General features: G+C 34.6%; 1 protein-coding gene across 3 annotated transcripts in view; it reads right to left on the bottom strand.

The window, feature by feature from the left end:
- Window positions 1-26131, bottom strand: part of LOC121869088 (multidrug resistance-associated protein 1-like) — a 55242-nt gene that overhangs the window by 3987 nt on the left and 25124 nt on the right. For 2 of the 3 annotated variants that reach the window (XM_042370236.1, XM_042370239.1), the window contains 11 exons: window positions 25642-25843; window positions 22894-23114; window positions 9634-9723; window positions 8451-8541; window positions 6814-6922; window positions 4461-4587; window positions 3571-3708; window positions 3205-3315; window positions 2893-3051; window positions 1792-1958; window positions 876-1070 (listed from right to left, as the gene is read on the bottom strand). In XM_042370236.1, the coding sequence (XP_042226170.1) occupies window positions 876-1070; window positions 1792-1958; window positions 2893-3051; window positions 3205-3315; window positions 3571-3708; window positions 4461-4587; window positions 6814-6922; window positions 8451-8541; window positions 9634-9723; window positions 22894-23114; window positions 25642-25843 (1610 nt within the window). Of the gene's footprint in view, window positions 1-875; window positions 1071-1791; window positions 1959-2892; window positions 3052-3204; window positions 3316-3570; window positions 3709-4460; window positions 4588-6813; window positions 6923-8450; window positions 8542-9633; window positions 9724-14561; window positions 14783-22893; window positions 23115-25641; window positions 25844-26131 lie in introns of all 3 variants that reach the window. The other variant, XM_042370238.1, reaches the window with a different exon arrangement.

The following is a 26131-nucleotide window of genomic DNA, read 5'->3' as shown; positions in this document are numbered from 1 at the left end:
CATCAAAGGAACTTCCCCCATACACCACCAAAATACAAGAACTTCATGAACTATACAATATTGAACCACTGAACACACACACACACAGCCAAGATCAGAGAGTTTGGAGCAAACTTTAAGAGTTAGAGGATCCAATCTTCTCCCAGTTAAAAGAAGAAGAAACCACAAGTCCCAGGTTGCTGATCTGTCTTTCTGCCTCATTTACACACAATTGCAGGATCTCAATTGTTTCTCTTACTATTGACGACACAACATACTATACATATAGCATTTCTCACTATTGATTATTGTTTTTCTTTTCTTTATTATCATTATTACAGTGTTGTTATTATTAATATTATTTTATTTTACTTTTTATTATAAATTTTATTTACTATGAATTACTATTATTATTAAATTTTCGCCCCCCAGGCCCCGATGTGGGTCAGTGACCTGTGCCCGGGTGGGCTAATCCCCATAAAAAAAAAAAAAAAAAAAATTATATATATAATAAATTAACACACAATACACAAATGAATGTCTAGCTGGCTTAGCCCCCTCCCAGCTTTCCTTGAGTGAGTGGGCGCTTGCTGTGTATCGCTACAACCCCAACCAATCACCTCGACTCAGCTATGTGGACAGCCCCTCTGCTATTACTCCCTACTACTTTACTTCCCATTTCTATTCTTTCCTTCTCTCTTTCCTCTCCTCTCTCATGGCAAAGTCATTTGCCACTTTACTTCATCATTATCCAGCGGATTATGTTCTGCACAACAAAAATTGTACCTAGCGAGTGAGCAACCTTCTCCTATTGCAGCAGAATATGAACTAAGAATCCAAGCAGCTTGGTCATCTACCTGAAAATTTTATGTATTGCATAACTTCATACTTCTTACCTTGTTGCATCCATGATGGTGTTAAGTCTATGGGCAATGGTAATGACTGTGCAGTCTGCAAACTCTCGTCCTATAGTTTGCTGGATGAGGTTGTCTGTTTCCATATCAACTGCAGCTGTGGCCTCATCCAAGATTAACACACGGGTTTTACGCAGGAGAGCTCGAGCCAGACAAACTAGCTGTCTCTGACCAACACTGAAAAAAAAATAACAAATAAAAAAACTAACCACTACAGTACCATAATCAAATGGCTCCAAAGGCAAACCATCCCTCATACATGTCTCTAGTGAAGTAATGATCACAAGGAAGAACATTGCTTGTATGTTTTTTGAATAGTGGATCTATTGTCTGAATTAACTATTATTACAAATCAATACAAGTACTGCAGTCTTTTATACATATCCAAATTAAAAACTGTCTGTTACGTTATGATGCTTTTACCCTCATTCAAAATAAGTTGACAAAATTTATAAACTGTTACACAGATTGTTAAGTAAAGAGAGAATAAAAACAGGATTTGAGAAAAAATATTCATAAAAAGTTACTGCAAGATGATTCCATGAGTTGACAATTTAATTTTTAATCTAGGTAGAATTTTTAAAATTACCCTTTCATAATGTAGATAAGCTTATAACAAAGAAAAATAAGCTTCATGTTGTTGATTATACGTATTATTATTATGAAATAGAATGTTTTTAAATTTTTAACCCTAATTTGGGAATTTACTTTATATTGATCTACTGAAACTATATTAAGGGCATATACCTGTACAGTAGTAGCAATATAAAGTTATTGTACAACTCAAGAATGGACATTTATTAATTAGGGTAATTATACACAGTATTAAAACTTAATTAAAAATTATCTAAGGTTACATCTACTTTGTCAGACCTTATACTGTGACATTACATCTCACCTGAGGTTCTCTCCACCTTCTGATACTTCGAACTGAAGACCATTTGACAGACCAGACACAAACTCCTTGAGGTGAGACAATTCTAGCGCTGACCAAACTTTGGCATCCTCATACTTATTAAATGGGTCCAGATTCAGACGCAGTGTCCCACTGAACAACACAGGATCCTATGAAACAACACCTTTCCTTAAGTTTACATTCTAAAAGCTATTTATTTTTATAAATGCACCACTTAATGTTTACTGTATCACTTAAAAGGTGAAATGAGGAGAATCTAAAAAAATAAAATTAATATTCTCATTATTGTCTGCATCTGTAAAGGCTAAAAAGTGCAATGGCAAGGAAATACAGAACTAAAATTTTTGTATCTTACAACTTATGAAAATAAAGGAAAAATAAACTGTAAAATATCAATGCTAATTTTCTGCCATAATGCATAAGTGGATTTGAAAACTATAAACATAATCAGTAGGTGCCTCAGGCCTCCAGGGACATTATTATTTCCTAACAAATGTCTCGCAGCACCACTAAGTCAGTACCACTCGTGTTGTAAAGGCTCAAGTTTATGCTTCTACTCAAACAAGGAGGCTGTGCAGTTATGAACCATAAGTAAAACTGAAGTTGTAGGAAATATATGTAACCCAATAAACTCAGATGAACTTAAGAATGTTGTATTGAAGTTTTTTCTTTTTCTGGGAGAGTATTATACCATTTAATGTAAATGAAATGTGACAATGAGTTTCTTCAAAAGTTGACTGGTACACATAGCCAATAATATACATACAATACTTGTGAATGGGACATGAAATCATTTTGTTCACTGGACTATCAAGTACAGTAATTAAAGATTTATTGACATGAAAATATTTAAAACATAAGAAAACCAAATAATACAAGCAATTAAGAATACCCGTAGTCTATTTCTTGACATATAACAAAAAGTGTGATGAAACAGGGAGATACAGTGATAAGGTAAGGGTGAAAAGGGGTCTTGATAAAATAATCTGAAGGTCATGTGTGTGTGGAAGAAGTTCTACAGGTGTCATCCCAGTGCATAATGTGCCAAGGTACTGTATACCGTGTAGGGACAGGTGGACCTACTTGTGGAATTATAGTCAGACGTGAACGCAAATCATGAAGGCCAATCTTAGATATGTTGACATTATCGATGATGATGCTCCCTCCAGCCGATTCTATGATCCGGAACAATGCTAGTGTCAACGATGATTTACCAGCACCAGTTCTTCCAACAATTCCAACCTGAAATAATCAATTACCTTTATATTTAAAACTATAGAGAAAAAATTACTTTCATACAACTTATATTGCCATTTACTTCATAATCTGAGTACACTTTATCACTAACATTAAGTATAAAAAAACACAATATATAGAAATACTGTAACTTCTGACCTTCTCTCCTTTCGTAATCTTACAATCTATGTCTCTCACTACTAAATCAAGCCCCTCACGATATCTGGTAGAGTATTTGTTGAATTCTACAACTCCTTCTTCAGGCCAATTCTGTAAATACAGTACACATGATTGGTATATTGTCTGGTGTATTGGTTTGGCATGCTCTGTTTACTTCTAATGCCACACTTAGGTCTAAAGCTGTAAAATGAACAGATTTATCAGAAAACACTGGTCATTATTCAGGTCTAAAAGTGTTTCATTGTCATATCTGATTAGCTTGAGTTGACTTCAAATTGAATACAAAAGATTATGTTAAAATATCTAAACAATAGTTTACCATTTTTAATATTTTAAATTTCATACCTGGTTAGGCTGATTGATGGGCATTTCCCATGGTGCTTCCTGTTGAGCCTCAGTGTATTCTTTAATGCGTTCTACAGCTACTATGTTGGTCTCCACATCAGATGACATACGAACCAGCCAATTCAGTGTTTGTGTCACCTAAACCAAGGATACATTGCTGTTACATCAAACACAGAAGAGGAGGAGCTTGAAAATAGAACAATATTTCTTTTTGAGGAGTTAAAATAATATGAGGAGATTAATTTTAACCAAAATTTTTAAAGTATATGTATGGATTCAGTAATTTGTAATGAAGAGATTAAGAAGTAAAGCAAAACAAAGAACTGAGATAAAACTTGCAAATATTTCATGCTAATTTGGCTTCAGCTTATAATTTAAAGTATATACAGTACATGTACTGGATAGTGGTTGTGTATTAAATTATTTTTTTTTTTTTTTGCTTGGGGACAATGTCTCTGTTGTCAGACTTGAAACCATTAAGTGTCACTGAGGAGAGTACTTTTTCTCACAGCTGATAAAGTATGGAGTTGATAGTAAACATGTACAGACCATTATTTAAGTTACCGATTCCACAATAATATTTATAACTGTGATGTCCTCAGCCATTTACTGTAGGCAATGTCAGAATCTTGAAGCAGAAGTTTATATTTCTCAATTAAATTGTGAAAAGTTGCTGTGTGTTTTATTTATTTAATTATTCTTTTACGTGGGTTTATGTAATTCACAGCCGACTTGAAACCTATGGATATTACTCAAAGAGGTACTTTCTGTCTCGTGTTTTTCTCTTAGCATTTGAGAGAGGCAAAGTGGGCATGAATATTTAAAAAAAATAAAAAGCAGGATGAAATGCTGCTCATAAATTTATAGCCATTTGCTGAAACAAGACTTACAGAAAGAGCATAGCTGACAGACAACCCCACTATTCCCCCACTAATGGTGCCCCGGCTCATGACTGCAAATAACGCTGCAGAGAATGTCAGTATGTTGCCAATGGTCTCGAGTCGAATTGCAAGCCATCTGTAAATACAATAACATTTTTCAGACAAATAACATTAAGTTAGGAAATTATCTACTAAACCAGGCATGGGCAAACTTTCCTCAGTCATGGCCCGCATTACGATTTAGGTAGTTTCTGTGGGCCAACACACAAAAATTTATATATCCTACCTAACCCATAAGTAATCGTATTATTGTATTAGCACGGACAGTAAAGCAGTTTATCGTCACATCCACCTTATGATATTTTCAGTTTATAATCAACCTTTTCCTCTTTTATGTAACAACCCTTTTGGCACATCATCATCAACCAGCAACATTCTACATACACACCTCAAAGTAAGTGTACTGTACTGCATTTTGTTTATACTTTGTAAGTACTTTTCTGTGAGTTGGAACCAATTACCCAATATCCCATTGTAAGGGCGGAAACGATCTTCCTGCTCGTTACCGCTGATAACTCTCTCGTTTGCTGGTGAGGACGACACTTGGGGCGATTGGACAGAGATGAGAACGGCAGCAACTATCTGGGTCACCGTTAGATTCAACCCAGCCGCCATACAGTCACTATTTAGCTACCCCGCTGTTAGTCAAATTCTGGCTGTGATCTCATCATAGGTCCTGGACTTGTGGGCTGTGTCCCCAGACCTTCACCTATCGACTGTCAATTCTCTGGTCATCTACCACTACCACATACCACGACCGTCAATTCATCTCATTCCGTCTGTGACCCGGTGTTCTCCTGCTATTTCAAGACAATCGGCCGCTGTCGCTCGAGTGTGGAGTTGAATGGACGCTTCCCTACCCTGAGTGTGCATCACCGTGTTCCAGAACCTTCCCCCAGGGCCACTGCCGTAGGAAATATCTGTTCATTGTTTGATTCTATGGTCGTTTGATTCCATTAATTGCGGACTCCCCTTTATTGTTCGATTCTATCAATTGTTGACTCCATTTAATTGTTTGAATCCATTAATTGCTGACTCCCATTAATTGTTTGATTCCTTTAATTGTTTGCTTCCCTTAATTGATTAACTCCATTAACTATTGACTGTATTAATTGTTTGACTCCCGTAATTATTTGATGTTTGTTGAGTGGTGTCAGAGTTTTGTGTTATATTTTTTATAGTAAAGAGATGTCAATCTCAAACGGTTGTTTGTTATTCCTCAGAAAACCATGGTCCTTGACTTTCCTTTATTAAGAACCTGATTAGCCTGGTAAGGGATTTCTATCCCTAATTCCCAGGACTTTACACCCATTGAAATAATAGATTCGGTTAACGAAATTTTCGCTTAACGAATGACTCTGTGGAACGAATTGTGTTTTTTAAACAAGGGACCACTGTATAGGTATTCCTGAGCACGCCGATTCCAAATCTATGATCCACGATTCGATTGCAGGGTAATAGTGTTCGCAATTACGCTTCAAAATTTTAATTACATTATTTCAATGCTAATTACTTGCCAACTATAGGTTTCTGAGGTCCGATTTAGGTGTTTTTTTGTGTTATTCTGGAAGTACCTAATTAGTTAAACCCTGTGTGACCACCGTCCATGACCCAACTTGGACTTACCCAACCTTAGTTAATTCCCAAGTGACCCACTGCCATATAGCAGCTAATCCATCAAACAGACCGCACCAAACGTGGCCTGTAAACTCACACAAGGTAAAATGTTTGTATTAATTACTGTATATACTTATTTCACGGTTAAATTTTCGCAGTTACTTACTCTTAGATTATGAAACAGTAAGAACTTTGTGTGAAGATTATTCTTTTAATAAATATTGCTTTGCTCACCATAAACTGGCTGCTTCTATCTGAACCGCAGGCCACATTAAATAGAATTTCTCAATCACTCCGCAGGTAGCATAAACACATGGTCTGGGCCGCAGGTTGCCCATGCCTGTACTAAACCATAAACACTTAATTACAATGTTGCTTTACTGCTAATGTTCTCCTAATACTGATGGGAATACATGTCATAAAGCCTATGAAACATTATTTAGTCCTGTTAATGTATCACCACACCTAATCCTAGTCCTGTTACTGCCATACCTAGCCACTAAAATCTTAAATTTGGTAACATACATAAAGCATTTTTTTAATGAAAACAATCATTTGAAAAAAAAAATGTTTCAGGAGGATAACTTTCAGGTTGCATTAAAGACTTACCATTTTCAGGAAATTTCAACTGCAAATTTCTAATGAACATCTTATTTCCTTTTGACCTTTATTACTAAACACTTACCTATTAGCCATTACACTTGGGTAATAGCAAATTTGGTTGTAATCAACTTTTTTCTCAGACTCCAAGATGAATTCTTGCTTTTTATTAAAAGCCCGGATGGTTGATGCCCCTGTCAGTAAATTACAAGAAATTATTATTATATTATATTATACTATACTATACAGTACACTATATCTTTCATGGGTGATGCATTATTTAATCTAGCCTGCCATTGCACAAAAGACTCCTCCATTTTGCTGTACAAGCATTCAATCTCAAGAACCTACATTTGTACATTTCACCAAAACATGTTTATACTCTACCTGAATTAATGTCTGTCTGACTCAACTAATATTAACTAAGTATGATCACAGATATGCCATGACTGCAGTATCACCATTACTAAATGGTGATGCTACTAGTGTTATTGCCATCAGAATAGCACATACAGTGGGGTATGCTATAACGAACGGATCCTACTACGAATATTCCTATAACGAACGGTTTTACCTATAAAATTGAGAATGCTATAACGAACGAAACTCCTACAACGAACATTATTTAAAAAAAAAAAATTTTTTTTTTTTTACTAATTTATTGTTTTTTTATTACAAGTATTAATGATATTCTTTATTTCAGGGGTTTAGATGCATATTTATGCACTTTTTTACAATTTTTACAATTTTATATTATATTTTTCAGTGTTAAGTGGTTGTATTTGGGGGCCTGGAACGGATTAATCCTATAACGAACGAATGCTATAACGAACAAGGTTCTAGAACCAATTAGATTCGTTATAGCATACCCCACTGTATATGTATTGCCTTCAGCAGCATTCATCTCAAGTGAGGCAAAGACTGCTCATATTCAACAAAACTCACTCTCATTTCACATTTTACCCCACATGCGAACAAATTAAACGAATCTGTTATTAATATATAATCTTGGATATTACGGTGCATTCTCCCTTAAATGGGATAATCTACAATGCCATGCAATCATTTGGATCACTATAGGATGATTCCTATCATCTGGAACACAATAAGATCAATTGGCTTAATACAGGGTCATTAGGGACAGTCTAGGCCCATATTAATCCTTATACAGTGGTAATATCACTTAAATTTACAGTCACAACAGCAGGAAACAGGACTGGAAGGAGGGAGAAAGTAAGTATACCTTAGCAAAAGAAAAGAATGCCTTGGGTCCTTAGAAGCCATACGACTAGCCAGTTAGTGCCTGTACCCTCACGGCACTCACATTAACAACAAAACACAAGGAAATTCACATGAACAGGCATTTTCTGGGATAAGTATGAGGGGCAACATTTCCTTTAAAAAATCGTGTAAAGAAACTCAAAGTCTCTTCTTGTAAATCAAGTTACAAGAGAATTCAATGTACTGTACATCTTCCAAAACACAATACAGTATCTTAGTACCATTTATGTGTTTAGGAGAACAAAGATTGAGTGGATAATTTTATCATCAGATAAAGGAAGATTATATTCTAAGAATAATTTGAGATGGCCCAAATGAATGTAAGCTACTTAAGTTTATTTGTATAGCAGTGATTCAAAATGAAAACACTAATGCAACTTTAAACAGTTAAAATATCTTTTCAATTTGCATTAAAAAGAATCATCCTTGACACATACATACCTTGTATGCTCTCCTGGAAATGAGAGTAGATAGGAGAACGGGACACAGATTCAATACGCTTCAGTTGTCTGGATGTAGCCACGTATAACACCTAGAAAAAAAAAAAAGACAAAAGACTAAAAAATTGCAAAAGCATACAATATTCTGTGCACCAAATTAATATAAAGTATATGTTTTGTGGTAGGTGCTAAGCTGGCCATTAGCCACATCATTGTTATCTTTTCACGTTTGGGGGTATCTTGTCCTACAAATTGTGGTAAGTGGCATAAGGGATATAAACCTTCAGTTACTAGTTTTTTCTTCTTCTTTTTTGCATCATACAAAGAACTTTTCATCATGCCTGCAACAACTATTCATAGTATCAAGGCAATACATGAATGAACAAAACCAGTCTGAAAACAATGACGCCTGCCTGCAGTTGCTTATTTTTTCAAGGTGGTTATTTGGTGACAACAGCAGTAACTTTAACCATAGTTAACAGCAAATTGAAGGAAAAATCTGATTTATTTTCAATGTGGTAAAAGTAGATTTCATTCAAATATCCCAAGTTCCCATGCACAGTTTTTGGTGATAAACTCATTGATTGATTACAAGAGTACTTATTGATTTTAGAATACTTATTATGCACATATAAATATTGATAAAATATCTCCTTAATTTCAAATGAAGATAAACTAGACAAGGAGTAAGATCTAGCTAGTACGGTGCAGAAAACCACAACAAAGTACAGTACCAAGTCAAGTGGACCCATAGCTGGATCTTGTAATAAATGAGACCATACAGTACTCTCAAGTGACTCCAGTATGGCAATTACATTCTTGATGAGCTTTCACGTACAGTATGTTGGAGTTAGATTGTCATAATCACATTTTCTGACCTCTCAATGTATGCATGGTACTGTTGCATTATAAATTCATAAGTTTGTCAATACATATACTGTATATTTATGTACTGTATAGAGTATGATATTTCAGCCAGTCATAGATGCCAAAGTTTGTCATTACATGGATATAGTACAGTATAATGTTTCAGCTAATACTAAAAAAAGTATATCATTACATCTGTATGGTTATTATCTCCTATACTTTGAAGTTAAGCAGTGCAGTACAGGTACATATATTTTTGTTTTATATATAAAATAGTTTTACAGCCCCCCCACCCAAATAATTCCAACAAGTATTACCTGCACAAGGTAGTAGATGATCATGGTTGGAATCATCACCACAACAAAGATTGGAGTGGAGTAAATGATGACTATAAATGTTGACAGCACCTATGTAAGAAAATATATTCTTGATAAATATATGAAAAAAAAAGTGAAAGTGGGTCCCATACAGTACACTGTCTACTAAGCTTTCTGTACACAAGGAGGCAGCATGGTCAGTACTGCACTCGACCACTTTTACTTTTCCAAGTTGTAAACTTAAGATTCCCATTTACAGTTGGATGAACTGGGAGCGCCCGGAGATTGAACCACCGACTGCTGGAACAGGAGACAAGCACTGTATCTGCTCAACCGCCACGCTCCTCAATAAATATATGAATACCCTGTACTGTATAAAAGAAAATGAATCATTAATAAAAGTAGAAGTTGACTTACGACCTGGATTTGGGTCCCGAACCCCATCATAAGTCGAGGAGCAGCTGTATGTATATGTATATGTATGTATATATATATATATATCTATATATCTCTATATCTATATATATATATATATATATATATATATATATATATATATATATATATATATATATATATATATATATATATATATATATATATATATATATATATATGTATGTATATATATATATATATATATATATATATATATATATATATATATATATATATATATATATATATATATATATATATATATATATATATATATATAGATATATAGATATATATATATATATATATATATATATATATATATATATATATATATATATATATATATATATATATATATATATATATATATATATATATATACATACATACATACATACATACATATATATATATATATATATTTAGGGAGTCCCCGAATTATGAATGGGTTCTGTCCCTGAGGACGTAAGTCGGAACAAATGCTATATGCATACCATACTTACAAAACAATGTTTAAAATCCAACTATATCATAGCCTAAGTCCTTATATACATCTAAAATCACTTAATTTAGGACAAAATAAGAAATAGAATGACAAAATAAGTAAATGAAAGTAAAAAAAAAATATGTCATCAAGTAAATACAATTCTGTAAATTTCAAGTTTAACTCTGTTTGAATCAGCGGGCGTTTATAACTTGGGCATTCATAAGTCAGGGACCCTCTGTACTGTAAAAATGTACATATTATTATCTCACCCTAATGCAGGGTGGCTGGAAATAAAGAACAAATAAACACCCACATTTTGCCTTAATTACTCCAATAAATTATATTATATGGTGCAGCAGAGCATACTTTTTCTACAAGGCCCCAAATTTTGTTGACTGCTGTCGTCTTACACATCCCATCATCATGTGCTAGTGTGGTTATTAGTAAATCTAAATGCTGAACACATTGTAGGAATAATCATATCTACACCGACTGAACTACAGCATTACTTTTGTTAAATAAAAGTGTGTGAAGGAGATATTAACCTACTGTATATGTTTACATGTTATCAAGGTGACCAGTATTTGGACAAATAATTTCTGTCATACATTTCCTGCAATTCTGTTAGTTTTTCTCAAACATTCTTACACCTTTTTTACATCTAATATTGCATACAAATATTACACACATTCAAAATGTCAGAGCACACACAGATATCCTCATAAACATATACAAAATCGAATTACGTTTGGTTAAAATAAATGTGCTAGACCCTATTTTATTGGTGGATAGTGCTCTGTGATTACTTACCACAAGAAAACACAACCACAACCACATTTCCATCACACATTCAGTACATCGTACTGTCTACTGAGTTTATAATCATCTGGGTGTTCCCAAGAAAGAAAGATTCTTCTAGAATTTTTGAGAACCTTCCACAGAAAAATTTAATTGATCTTGGTACAGTACAACATTATAAATATGTGAGTGTACCATTAAGTTTGGGACCCATTATGAACTGGAGATTTGGAGCCCAATTAGCAACAATGACTTTGACATCTGCTGTTTTGCAACTGTACTTTCAATCTGCACACAAACTCCAAATCTCCTGTTTTCTGAGGCAACTCCTAAGGGGCTTGTGATTGAGCCTGCACATCAAAGGAACTGTTATATCCACCCACCACATACACAGCACAATGTGGCATGGGAGTTGTGCCATTTGAAGATCCAACACCACTCTTGTTGGGGTAGTACAGTAGCTACAACAATCTATCACAATTCCATCTGCTACCTTTAACCAAGTAAGGATAGTGTTTATTTTGTAATATTATGTATTACTTCATGTGTTTTATTGTATTTCAAATGGCATATAGCTTTTATTCATCATGTATAGTTGATCACAGTTATTTGTCGGAAATAGATCCTAAAAAATTTGGATGAGTAGCATGTAATTTACTCCCAAAAGAACGAATGGGGGTAAATGGAGGTTGAGCCGAGAGTGTATGATGCTAACAAGTTTGTGGTCCATAAGGGCATGGGGTCCAATGAGCCCCATGTCCTAATTACACTCTCAATAGCCAGATGCTCCCTACCTCTGACTACAGTTTCCTGTCTCTTAACACCATATTAAACAGCCATCATTCTCATTTCAGCTCACTCAAGACTATGTATGTCATCCTCTTTAGCTGCCCCAATACGATAGTCCAATAAATCAACAGTGAAATGTACTTCACGAAAGATATGGACAGAAGGTCCTAGGAATGATATGGATGAAAGAAAACTGAGAAGGACATCCTTAAGATGTAGGAGTGTATATGGATTTCATAAAGAAGAACTCAAAGAAAGAACTTAAAATCAACAAATACAGAAAAGAATGCTATAATTAAAAGAAGAATTTTTCACCAAATCTGGCTGTAGGCGGCTTCTATGAAACATGGCAACTCGCATTTCCTAGAAAACTGATGTACAGTAGGAAGAACATGTGAGAGGAGTATTCTGATGATAAAATGAGGAAAATTGTCTGGATTCCAAAAGATGGTAAAATTTTTGATTTTTTTTTAAGCATTAAATATTACTTGTTTGGTGTTACCGAGTTCACATTTGAAATCTCATGACAATTCTAATCAAGAGTAGTCGTTAGGATTGCAGAATAGATGTGTATGAAAGAGCAATAAAAGAGATTGTTATGAAAAATTTTGGCATATACTTCTTAGCCTGCACAGTTTTTGATATTGAAGTCAGGAGATATGTAAATAGTTATGGGAGGAAGAGATAACTGGGGCCCTTCAGTATTAATGGAAAAATGTCAAACTGAACTAACTGGAATCTACTTAGCCACAGACTACCTCAAAGAAAATGGAGGTGGGGTAATATTCTGTGACTCTCAAAGTGCTTTGAAATCAATGAACAGCCCGTCAGGCTCTATGTCTAAAGTTGTATGTGATATTAAAAGGAATGTGATAACTGCCAATGAGAACAACTTTCGTACCGAATTTGTGTGGATTCTGTCCCATGTCGGAATCAGGTATCATGACCGTGCTGATAGACTGGCCAATGAGGCATGTAAGAAAGAAAATGTTGACCGTGACCTTGGCCTGTCCAATGCTGTAATTAAAAACATTCAAGTCAGAATCATGAACTCTGATCTACAAGAAGTGAGAAATGCAGAGAGACCTGACAGTTGCAGCATTAGTAAATATGACAAATTTTGTGACAAGAGGTACCGGTATGGCCAGCATAAGGACAGAACCAGACAATGTGATGTAGTCGTGGCCAGAATTAGACTAGGATACAGACACATCTGGCAAGTTAGTAACGCTGTACCCATACCGGAACACTCAGCATGTAAACTTTGTGATAAACCTTTAAAGCATACACTTTAACACTATATTATTGAATGTGACACTGTCAAAGACTTCAGGCCACCTGACTTATTGTATCTTGAACTATGTAATTACTTCATTGAATCAGGTGTGCTTGAGGACATTCTTGCTGTTTATCCCAAATTTGCTAGCCCACACAGATTAGTCTTCAATTAGAATATGACTCCAATGTATGTGATCCACTGACCTATATATACTGCTAATGAATATGATGTATTTCCTTCTTTGTGTACGAACCTCTGTCCTGCATGGCAGTGAACAGTGGCATTACCCATATGAATCTGACCTCTATACATTTATAGCTGTTAATGAATATGATGTATTTCTTTGTGTATGAACCTCTGTCCTGCAAGCAGCGAGAGGTGATACCACCCTCAGTGTCAAGACCTGACTGAATTACTCAGAATAGGCAAACTGTACTACAAGCTCTGCCAATAAATTTGTTAAACTAAAAACTGTCATGTGTGTGTGCCATCTACAACTGTACCAATAAAGCAGTTGGGGAGACAAGAGAAACAGCAAGGCCAAAAACTTAAAATGTAACAAGTGCCTAATTATAAAACCATACTATAAACCTATACCTCTGGTAAAAGAAAATATTCACCTAGTTATTGAAAGCAATGTCAAAAAAGGAGATCTACAGTATTGGACAGGATAAAACACAAAATGTGTTTTTTTCAATATGGTGTATAAATTGCCTGCAACTGATATTATTCATGCCCTGAAAAAAGGCTGAAGCATGGACAATAGGTCCAAAGTTTGATGGAAACAGTAAATACAGTATATCTGTTTTTTATGGTAAATTTGTACATCTGAAAGTTTGAAAGTTAACAAATAAATTAAACTACTTTCTTCAGAGCTAATAAAACACTGTCAACTTGGCTAGGAACTTTGTTAGCAACCTGCTGTCAAATTGAGACAAAATATTACAACCATGATAGGGTGGGGACTGGAAAATGAGTAAACCACATTCCTCCCTCTACAATGCCAACTAAAAAAAGAAAAAAAGAAAAAAGAATAAAAAGGAAAGTCTGCTAAAGAATTACGCGAGATGATCTAGTTTCATTGTTTTGTAAAAATATGGGAATGATCATTAGCTTCGAGAAAGACCAACTTACATCAAGAAAACACCAAACACAGTCAATCAGCATCAAAGGTAAAAGGGTGTCCAAGCCATCTACGTCTTTGGAAAATCGATTAAGGATTCGCCCAAGAGGCAATGTGTCAAAGAAAGATTGTGGCAGCTTCATGACATTGGTCAGCAACCTTTGATGCAATAATGCAGATGCTTCAACCAGGATGAGCTGCCCATTTATGTCACCGATTATGTTACCAATAACTGAAAAAAGGAAAGGGGAGAGTAACCTAATATAGTATACACATGTATAACTGATATAGCAATAATGTCTTATTTTTAATTCAAACTTGTCTGTATTTTGGGTGGATTAATTATGTGGATAATTATAATATGGACTACTGTATCATATAATAATATTACTAACCTATCTTAAACTAATTTAGGTATAGTTTTATAATGATTTAATAGTTAATGACGTCTTAATTGCAACCGAGAAAATTTGATCACATATGAACTTGTTTTGTGAAAAATGCACAGGAAGAGTGGTGGAATAGGTAAGGAGTGTTACACTGAGATGGCATAGTATAAACATTTGAAAAAGATGTAGAAGAGGAGAGTGAAGAGGATGAATAAGAACAATACAGGTAGACAATACTTCATGTAGATCCACAATGGAAATGTGCATAAGATAAATCTTGATAAAATCACACAGGAAAAAGGGAAACAATGAAGCACCTTAGCTTTCGTCTGAAGGTGTCTTGAATAAAGACGAAAGCTAAGGTGCTCCATTGTTTCCCTTTTTCCTGTGTGATCTTATCAAGGTAGACCATCTACATCATGAATGGAGAAAGGTGGAATATATTAGAGAAAGAACATGGAAAGGGATAGGGGCAGCAGAGACAGCAAAGCAGATACTAAACATAAAGATAGGACAATCTGGAGGTTATTCTGTTAAGGCTACCCCATCAGAGAAGAGCTCCCTGGAGGAGTGAAGCATTGTAGATAAGGTTAGAAGAAATATTTGAGAGCAAGTGGTCAGGGGTTTGATTCCCCACCAGAATATCACTGTCAGGAGCTGACCCCATGATTCATACCATTTAACAACTATGTAGTGAATTACCTCCACCCTTTGGCAATAAACAACAGGTTGAGAATCCTTTATTCAAAATTCTCGAAACTGAAAAGAGCCGAGACGAATGCGCCTGACCATCGAGGTTTGCCCGGGAAACTCGGTTGTTTGTCAAAACTGTTTACAGCCAGATATACTCGCCTTATTCTGATATGTGTTTATATTGTGCTTTTGGCCTGTTATATTTTTTTAAAAATGTCAAAAATAGCAGCAGATACCCCTAAGGGTAAGAAAGCACCACTCATTATCAAAAGCAAACAAAGTGGAGATGCTTTCATACAGAAATTCTGTTCGTCAACAAAAGTAAACTAAACTCCTCTGAACCCAGACTCATTTAATCCGGATCCTATTGCGAAACAGACTGGGGTCCAGTACCAGACATATGTATCCCCAACCTGGAAAACCACAACCAAAATACAGTTAGTATGGCGGAAAGTTCGCGAAAGCAGGGGCTGCCACTGTGGTGGAAGTGGTTGCTGAGGAGCACTAAAGTGAAGTGTCTGAGAAATATAAATACCCCTGTACAGTAGTGTACAGTACAGGCATCCCCCGGGTTACGGAAACTCTGGTTACAGAAATTCGCTCCTATGGATTTTGTAAATTATGACCAATAAATTCGGGATACAAACAAAAAATTCTCCCTTACGGATATTGGGTAAATTTTTAAGCAAATTATTTTTTTTTTCAATACTATTAGAAAAGAAATCACAGAAATTATAAAATTTATTTTGTGTGGATTTCTTGGTGGTTGGTACAATACTGTACAGGGCGAGGCAGGAGACAGTAGTGTCCCTCCGTCTCCCTCACAGTAACTCTGATTGCACCACCTTACCTCACCATCTCACCTAACGCAGCACTCAACATCGTTTGCGGTAAGTTAAATTCAAGTGTTTTGTATATTTATTATCATATTATATCATAAAAGAATTAAGTACAGTGACCCCTCGTTTAACGAACGCCTCGGTTAACGAAATTTCGGTTAACGAACTGCCTTCCATAAGGATCTTCAATTCGGTTAACGAACAAAAATTTGGTTAACGAATTTCTTACGAACCGACCTCAACATGTTTTCGCTTGCACTGGCCGGGCAACCAGCTTTAGTATCAGTCCGCCAATACATTAATCGGTTCTAGAGCTTAAATTCCTAACTATTTTAGTAAACATCAAGAAGTTTATACTATTCAATAATTTTAAAAGTTTAATATTCAATTTTTTAGTCATTTTAACAATTATTGAACATAATTGAATGTAAAGTGACTAGTTTAATGCGCGCCATCCAGCCTCTTAACACAGCAAACAGGCGTTAGTCTCCTCTGTTTTCACTGGAGGTAACATCTTGCTTGAGACTCTCTTCATCTAAACGCTTTTTTTCTGTGTTTCCAAGCAAATTATTGGTCATTTTGAAATATATTTTACATATTGACAATATATAATGCAGTGCAGTGTTGATTTAAAGAAAATAATCTTGAAATACACCAAGAGAACTAAAATTTTATGGGTCCAATGGTGCCATGGGGTGACTTCTCTTCCACCCCAATGCCTTCTCTTCTCCCTTCTCCACCCCCATTGTAATTCCCATCATCATCGTCATCATCCAGGAGCCTTCTACATACACACCTCAAAGTAAGTGAACTTTTCTACCATTTTTGTTGAATTTAGGCAATTTTCGGTGAGCTGGAACCAATTACCCAAAAACCCATTGAAACAATGGTTTCGGTTAACGAACTTTTCGGTTAACGAACGACCTTCTGGAACGGATTGAGTTCGTTAACCGAGGGGTCACTGTATGTGTAAAAAAAATATTATTTTCATTCATAAATGTGCTTGTATTACATCTTTTTGTCAAAAATATTTCCTTGGAAAATTCTCCACTTTAATTGTCCATAAATAGCACATGAAATTTAAGAATCCAGAATATTATTTTTTAATTAATTTACCACATATTACATGAGAGTAAGTGGGAAAAATGCACAACCACGCGACTGGCTCCGTAACTGTGTGGTGATGCGAGTGATGAGTCTACTTGTTCTCACATAAGTTTGAGAAATAAATTATGTTGTGGTGGTAGGAGAAAGATGACACATTGTAAGCTTATTTGTAAACTTAACTCTTTGGCGGGCTGATGACGAATATTTTGATAATTCAAAAAACTGTTAGTGCTCCGATGATGCAAGTATTGTCATCTACTTGAAAAACTTGCCAAAAACCTATTTATTGCTTGATTTTCATGGTCTAAATCTCTAAATGCGTGCTATTGTCTTCCCATTCTTGCCGCACAACTGTGGTGGACTTGTATTTTTGTATATTTGGTTAGATTCAACTTCATTTGTTTTACAGTATTGCAGATAAATAATTTGTGAAGAAACGCACATTTAAAAAAATTAAATACGATGGAAAATAATGCAAACATTTATGCTGCGATTGTCTTCAGCTGAGAACACCCTGTCTACCTTGGGTGGCGGCATACAGTATGCTCTGTGGGGTCCCGAAAGTGTTACTAACGCAAGTCTTAGAGAATAATGAAATTAGTGAATTGAGTAAGCATACTGGCAGTAAAAACTTTATTTTAGCATACAGTAATTTCACTACTATTAATATTTTGTTTTTTCCCATAACTTAGAGTTTTAGCTCATAAATCAAAGCATGGGACAAAGGTTTATTTCATAATTGCGAATTTTAATGAATCAAATCCTTCACAACGGAATGCTACTTTTAATATTTTATACGACTAACGCCAGACAACCTTATTCACCACAGTGACCCCTCGTACCAAAGGGGTTAAGAAGTGTAATATAGCCTTGAAAGGATGAGATAGAAAGTAAGACCAGCTGTTAAAACAATTGAGATAAGATGGATGAACTAGGTAACTTAGGAATGGCATTCATTCCACTGTAGACAATGAAGTTTCCTCCAAGTCAGTAGGGCACTGGACAGTGTTGAAAGCTACTGACCGAAGAGTGACATTTTGACATAAAACTAAACAGTTTAAAAATTTACCAGTCTGTCACCCTTTCACTGCTTCCTACAATCTTTTACACTATTCTCTAGGAGTTCATCAACAGTTTTAATTACTATACAGGCCCATCCCAGTTTAATTAATTCACTCCCTTCTTTGCCTCATTTCTCTTACCACACCTAGTCTCTCTAAATTTTCCTCAAAACCTTCACTCCCTTCTATTCTTTATCAGGAAATCACTCAACCTTGCACTTAACAACCCATGGTATACCTTCAGTATGATAGTTACTTCTTTTACCTAATCACCAATAATAATATCACCTTTCAAATTGGTAAAAACTGGCTAGTTCATATGGAGCTGTTTGTGGCACCTTGAATAATGCAGATAAAATGACAGATACAGCAAAACAACTGAAGCTGAATCACACTTCCAGGATTTTCAATGGACTGTACATACAGTATCTAACAACAAACTTTGCAAGGATTAGGGATATGAAATGGCAGGGCACTAGAGGGAGTGAAATAATTTTATGGTACCTGGTGTCCACAGTCAAGTGAAAAACACTTTCTTCTTTACAGCTATAACAGACTGGAACAAATTAATAGACCACAACAAAACTAGCCATGGTATTAAACAATTCAAAGCCCCCCAAAAATAAATAAAATACATAACAGATGAAGCTGCAACAAGAAAAAAAGTGAGTTTCTATATCAGTAACCATAGACTGTTGTACTATTGAAGTGAACCGCCAGCCTCAGGCAATGTAATGCATGTTGAATTTTATAAAAAAAAACTTTTACTATTACTCCTGCAGACATACTCTTACTGATTAGAAACCGAGCATAAGCATATGCAAAGAGCCCTCCTGGAACAAGCACCTGAAATTGCCTTACTGTTAACTTTACTGTTTACCATTGTTGTTTACCTGAACTATCTAGGCACACAGGAAACTGTTTACAATACAGTACTCCCATGGCATACGTGCACTGTTTACCCACATCGTCTATATTTACACGGAACTGTGTAGAACTGCATAGTTTATAAACATGCCTATCAAACTGTAAACCTGTATGACAACTTTATTGATTATTATTATTATTATTATTCATACTGCCATTTTATACAAAGAAGCCAGCAATTAAAATTGTTTGACCAAAAACAAATACAACAGTTATTTACAGGTACTGAACCATGCTCTTTATAAAAAAAAAAAAACTAAAAACAAACTGAACATATAGGGAGGGCAAATTTTATATTATGAGCATGATTTGAATGGAGGGACAAGTGAAACAGTTCATAAAGCAATGACTGAAAGGTAAGAAGTCCCCCCAAATAAAATTATAATCTCACTTTATTGCACGTGATACATGGCAATATGACCTGCCTCAGTCATACCAAAATTTGGTCAAATTACGTATTTTCAAGTCCCAAAGTCAGTACACAGACAAAATTTTCATTTGTAATGCACTTTAAAATGGCTGGCAAGATTAAAAGTGAGTGTTTTGTGGTGCTGAGAAGAAAAAGAGACACCCATTTTAGATTTTCTAAGTATTATTTAAAAATTTTCGACTTACGACCTAGATGTTGGTCCCTAACCCTGTCGTAAGTCGGGGAGGAGCTGTATATATATATACCGTATATCACGGCCTATAAGGCGGCGGGGTGCATAAGACGCCCCCCCCAAATTTCCATTTAAAAAGTAGCTTTTGAGCTCTATTTGCTGTATAAGACCAGTACCCCAAATGTGACACTTACCCACTGACTCAGTAGTCCTTTACCAACCATCCTTGATTTTTTAAAATAAGGCCAATTCACTTCAAGTAATGTCATCAAATTATACCCGCTGGTGTAGTGTAAACACTAGTGACGTCACTGAAGCGTGGTGGGAGTGTTCCCTCGTCTCGGTGGTGTGACTATTTATACAACATGTGGTTCAACAGCAACCACCGTATTCTAATTGTGGTGTTTCATTAGGATTTGAGTGAAAAAGGTTACCAGTATGTACTTACTACATACATTTATTACACAAATATATATATATATATATATATATATATATATATATATATATATATATATATATATATATATATATATATATATATATATATATATATATATATATATATATATATATATATATATATATATATATATATATATATATATACTGAATATACTATGTACAAAAAATGAATGTTCAATGAATTATTTATGGTGCATTAGGGTACTGGCCACTTCTGATGGGCTATAAATAGCCTTCTTTATCTCCCCTCCATCTCACCCTGAGCCAGACGGAAGGGTCTTGGTAAATAACATGTTTGCTTATTTTCCATTTACTTTAAATAGATTTACCGAATTATTTGTTTTATTTATTTATTTATAATATACTGTAATATATTAAACACACTGTAATTATTTTCTTTAATTTATAAACTGTTTTGCGACAAAGGAATGTTCTCCAGTAGTGTTTCATTAGGATTTGAGTGAAAAAATATTACGTACTTACACAATTGTTCCTCTTACTTTGACAACACAACATACATACAGTATATTATTTCTCAGTTTTGATCTTTTTTTTTAATTTTTGTATTTATTTATAGTTAGTTACTTAAAATAAGGCCAATTCACTTCAAGTAATGGCATCAAATATTACCAGCTGGTGTAGTGTAAACACTAGTGACGTCACTTGAGCGTCTGTAATTAACCGTCGATAGTTTCAAGAATTAATGCACTCATTTACTGAATATTCTTTGTAAAAAAATAAAATTTAAATCAATTATTTATAGGAGATAAATATTATTATGAGTAAATATACCGATACCGGTATGCATTACTGACCACCTCCACGGCTAAAAATAGCCCAATCTCGTGGTCACTTTCCCTTTCTTGTCTCCTCACTGGCAAATGGGGGGGGGCGTGGGGAGGGGTGTGTGATGATAGCTGTGTTTATTACAGGGGTATAAATCTCTTTTACGGTATGTTAGACAGGTTTATAATACATTTTTATTATTTTAATATACCGGTAATCTTAATTTGAATCCAGCTTGCCAAACGTAAGTTTCAGTATAAAATAATTAGTGGTAAGACCTTGTGAGTGGCTTACGATGTTTTCATCACCACTCTTGACACACTAAACCACAATATTTAAGAGGTAAGAATTTTAAACTTGGTGGTTTAGACGACCCCCTAACTTTTGGCAGATTTTTTTAATGTTCAAATTTCGTCTTATAGGCCGTGATATATATATATATATATATATATATATATATACAGTGAGTTCTGCTATAACGCGTGTTTTGATAACGCGAATTTGCTCTAACGCGATTTATGAATTCGGAACAATATTTGTATAACGCGATCGCTTGTTTGCTATAACGCGATTTTTGCTTACTATTTCTCCAATTTTGTGGTATTAACTGTGAATATGGTAAAGAAGAATATCTCCAAAAAGCATTCTGATGATAGAATTCCTGGTGATTATCGTAAAAGAAAGGATATAACACTTGAAGAGAAGCTTGATGTTATCAACCTCAAAATCACCCTTCTCCCCCATCAAGTTACATTCATATTTTTTCAAGGTAAAGTGTTAAATTTACTGTATGATTTCATTATTAGATATGAATGTAACATTTATTTAGACTGTGCTATCCTTTGTGTTAGGCCAACTACTAAATTTTTTCGATTTCGAGTAATCTGCACCTAACCCTATTTTCTCCATAAGCCCTGTTATTTCTATTACGCGATTTTCTATAACACGATATTTTACAAGAACACAATTATCGCTTTATAGCAGAACTACCTGTATATATATATATATATATATATATATATATATATTTTTTTTTATATATATATATACCCTGTTATTTCTATTACGCGATTTTCTATAACACGATATTTTACAAGAACACAATTATCGCGTTATAGCAGAACTACCTGTATATATATATATATATATATATATATATATATATATATATATATATATATATATATATATATATATATATATATATATATATATATATATATATATATATATATATATATATATATTAATCTACTTTAAATATGGAGTGTGATGTCTTACACAACCTGTGTAAACACTGAAAACGGCCATAAAATAATGACAATGATGAAAGTCTTCTGGGTAAAAAAATTCACAACAACACTCAAATCTAATGCACTCCAATTACTATATCAACCCTACAGTTGAAACAAAGACTAAATACAATACAGTAAGGCAAAGCATGCACTGTAACCTAAGAATCTTGACCACATACCGTGAAGAAGCATAATAACCAAGAGCGCAGAGTCCATGGTAAAACATTATCCAGGGTGTCAATATCCTTGCCAAATCGATTAATCAAACGCCCAACTGGATTTGTATCAAAGAACTGCATTGGCAAACGCATGACACTGTGAAGCATATCAGCGTGAAGTATGGCTCCAGCATCAACAGCACCAAATGACAAGGAAAATGATCCACCCAGGATACAAATTGCTGCAGGACAAATATAACTGAGTCACATATAATAATTCCACACAAAGCCTCAAATTTACATGAAAAGCCTCAGCTTAACAGAGAAGACTAACATACCATTTATTGTTTAAGACAGTAACACCCAACAACAGAAAAACTTTGACACACAAAAGCATAAAAAAGTTGACTATTAATTAAAATCAGTAAAAAGGATATTTTTATATGATTTTTTGGAAGTAACATGAATAATTCAGTACGATTTACACTTGCTATATATTACACCCTTTAAGAAAAGTTTTGATCAGACTCTTATATCCCAGACCAATATTCCCCCAATGTTCTTAGCCTCTTTTATACCAAAGGTAAGGTTTAAGAAAGTTTAGTTTCAACAGAAACATACTGATAGTTACACAGCAAAAATCAGTAAAACAAAATATATTCTTTTGATAATTATAATTAAGAGAAGAATCAATTATAATTGATCAGCACTTCAGAATGACTCTCAGACATAAGAAAATAGCTTTAAACTTGAGAATAACTCAGAATCTTAATAAAGTTCTTGTAATGTTCTAATAATTAATAAGACTATTAATTCTAAGAGAGAGAATTACAATGTTTCATGAAAATATCTAATACTGTACTCCAGTATAATAATTATGGCAGATTAAGATGTAGAAAACTCTGTATACCTAATGCTAATGATGTATGGTACTTAACATTCTCTGTGTATAAAGAAAAAATAAACACAAGACCACTCACATACTGTACTGTATTTCAAAATGAAATAAATTCATATAAAATACACACTACAGTAATATACTGTACGTACTGTATAGTACGAGTAATTGTAATCATAATTACAATTTAACGCTTACCAAAAGACACAGATCCCTCAGGAGCCAATGTTAAACTCACCCACCAGTTACCACTCATTGCACACTGAGTTGACTAATGATTTTATTTTCTTATTAACCCCCTTTACTACAAAACATCACTTTTAATATTTTAGTCGGCTAACACCAGATGATTTTCTTCAGAACAGAGAGACACCTCGTACCCAAAGGGTTAATCAACACACAGTTCACTCTTCTTTTCTGGGCAGGAGCCAGAACACTAGGTAAAGGCATGATGAACAAGATTAAAACAAATAAAACAAAGGTGGAAATGTGATAGTGAAAGAAGTGGTAGGCAGAGTGCAGATAAGAGATCTGTTAAGGTGGTGTGGGCATGTTGAAATAATGAGGAGTAAAATAATGGTGTTGTACTGAAGTTGGCAGTAGGAGAGACAGGGGAAAATGAAAGAGTTAGAATGATGGGGTTAAGAATGCTCTAAAAATGAAAAAGTTGTTTATCCAGGAAGCTGTAGTGAGCGGAGAGCAACATGTTGGTCTATGGAAAAAAAGTGGGGGTTATATAAAAGATTTTCTCAAAACAAACATATCAAAACAAGATCACTAAGATCTCTTTCTAATAGAAAAATAGGCAGCATTCCATTTGAGAGCTGACACTACTCTATTGGATTAGTCTGGATTCAAAATCAATGGGGATGTTCGTTATGATCTCAACAACTCATACATTTAAATTTAAGGAAGTCAGTTAAGGCACTGCAAGGACATCACTTAGACAAGCAACATCAGAAGGAAACACAAGAGGAAAAAAAAAAAGACAAGAAAGAAATCCCAATCAGAACTGCAAGTCTAATTATAACATGCAGAAGATAAAGTCAATTGCACATAAGCCAGATCAACATTTATACAGGAGGCCCCCCAAATTAACAGGGGTTTGGTTCTCAAAATGGCCACGAATCGCCAAATCCGTGAATAACATTTGCGGACGGGGGGTTGTTTACAGTTTTACTTATGTACAAAGAAATGTATATTCCCTTTGTGTTTGCCCGTAGGACAATTATTTCTTTTACCTGTAGTATTGCATATGTGTGTGTAGACACACACACAAAACACATACAAATAAATAATAATTGGTAAATCCTCTCACAAATAATCATACACAAATTTATTAAAAATCTGACAGTCTACCTTCAAGCCCGTGCTCTAATAGTGAAATACTGTAATAGAGCACGGACTTGAGGGTAGACTCACATTTGTAATAAAAAAATTTCTGACTATTTGTGAGAGTATTTTCCCATCATTATTTAATTGTATGTGTTTTGTGTGTGTGTGTGTGTATCTACACACACACACACATATATATACAATACAGGTAAAGGAAATTATTGTCTCTAGAACAAATGGCACCCTGTCCCAGCCGCAAAAATTACGGCAACTTTAAAACGACACACAGACATTCTTGGGTACATCCAGGGTGTCATCCCCAAATAACCGAGAACTGCAAAGTAAAAATCCGCGAACTTGGGGGGCCCCCTGTACACTTATTTTGCAAGTGTTCCAAACATTTTTGTTTTGTTTGCAACACTGAAATGCTATGAGATACACTGTGATCAAAGTGATTCTGTGAAAGCCAAGTTTCTTGTATTGTGCATTGATGTTTAGTATAGGTGGGAGAGAGAAAATATCATGAACTCACTAACCTTGTCCAATTCCTAAAGCTCCATACACTCCAAGGTACATATCTCTTGTTTTAGGATCATTGGTATCCTCTTCAGACCACTTTGAGAGCCAGACATTTGACCCCATTGTACTGGCTTGGGAAAGTGCATAAAACAAGAGGGTCAGCAGTGTGGACAAAATTCCAACAGCTTGGATGTAATACTTATATACACCAAAGTCCACCTGGAAAAAAAAAGTCAGACAAAAGAAAGAATTTTCAAGTTATTAGAGAAAGTATAATATAATTGTTGCAGATCGTTGCCACACTAACTGACCTCACTATCAAATAAAAAACTGATCATGAAATCCCAATGAATAATTGAGTTGCAATCAAGCAACCCAGGGTAGCTAACAAGTTTGCAGGTCAAATTTCCAGAATCTAGAGTCCTGACCTGAAACTAAAATCTAGAACTGTAATAAAAGAAGGCTTAGGGATTTTACAGTCAAACACAAAAAAAAGGCTCTGATCCT

Source organism: Homarus americanus, unplaced genomic scaffold (assembly GCF_018991925.1).
Source record: "Homarus americanus isolate GMGI-L3 unplaced genomic scaffold, GMGI_Hamer_2.0 scaffold24694, whole genome shotgun sequence".
NCBI classification, from domain to species: Eukaryota; Metazoa; Arthropoda; class Malacostraca; order Decapoda; family Nephropidae; genus Homarus; species Homarus americanus.
The sequence above is the reverse complement of the archived record's forward strand: the minus strand, read 5'-3'. Positions and strand labels throughout refer to the sequence as shown.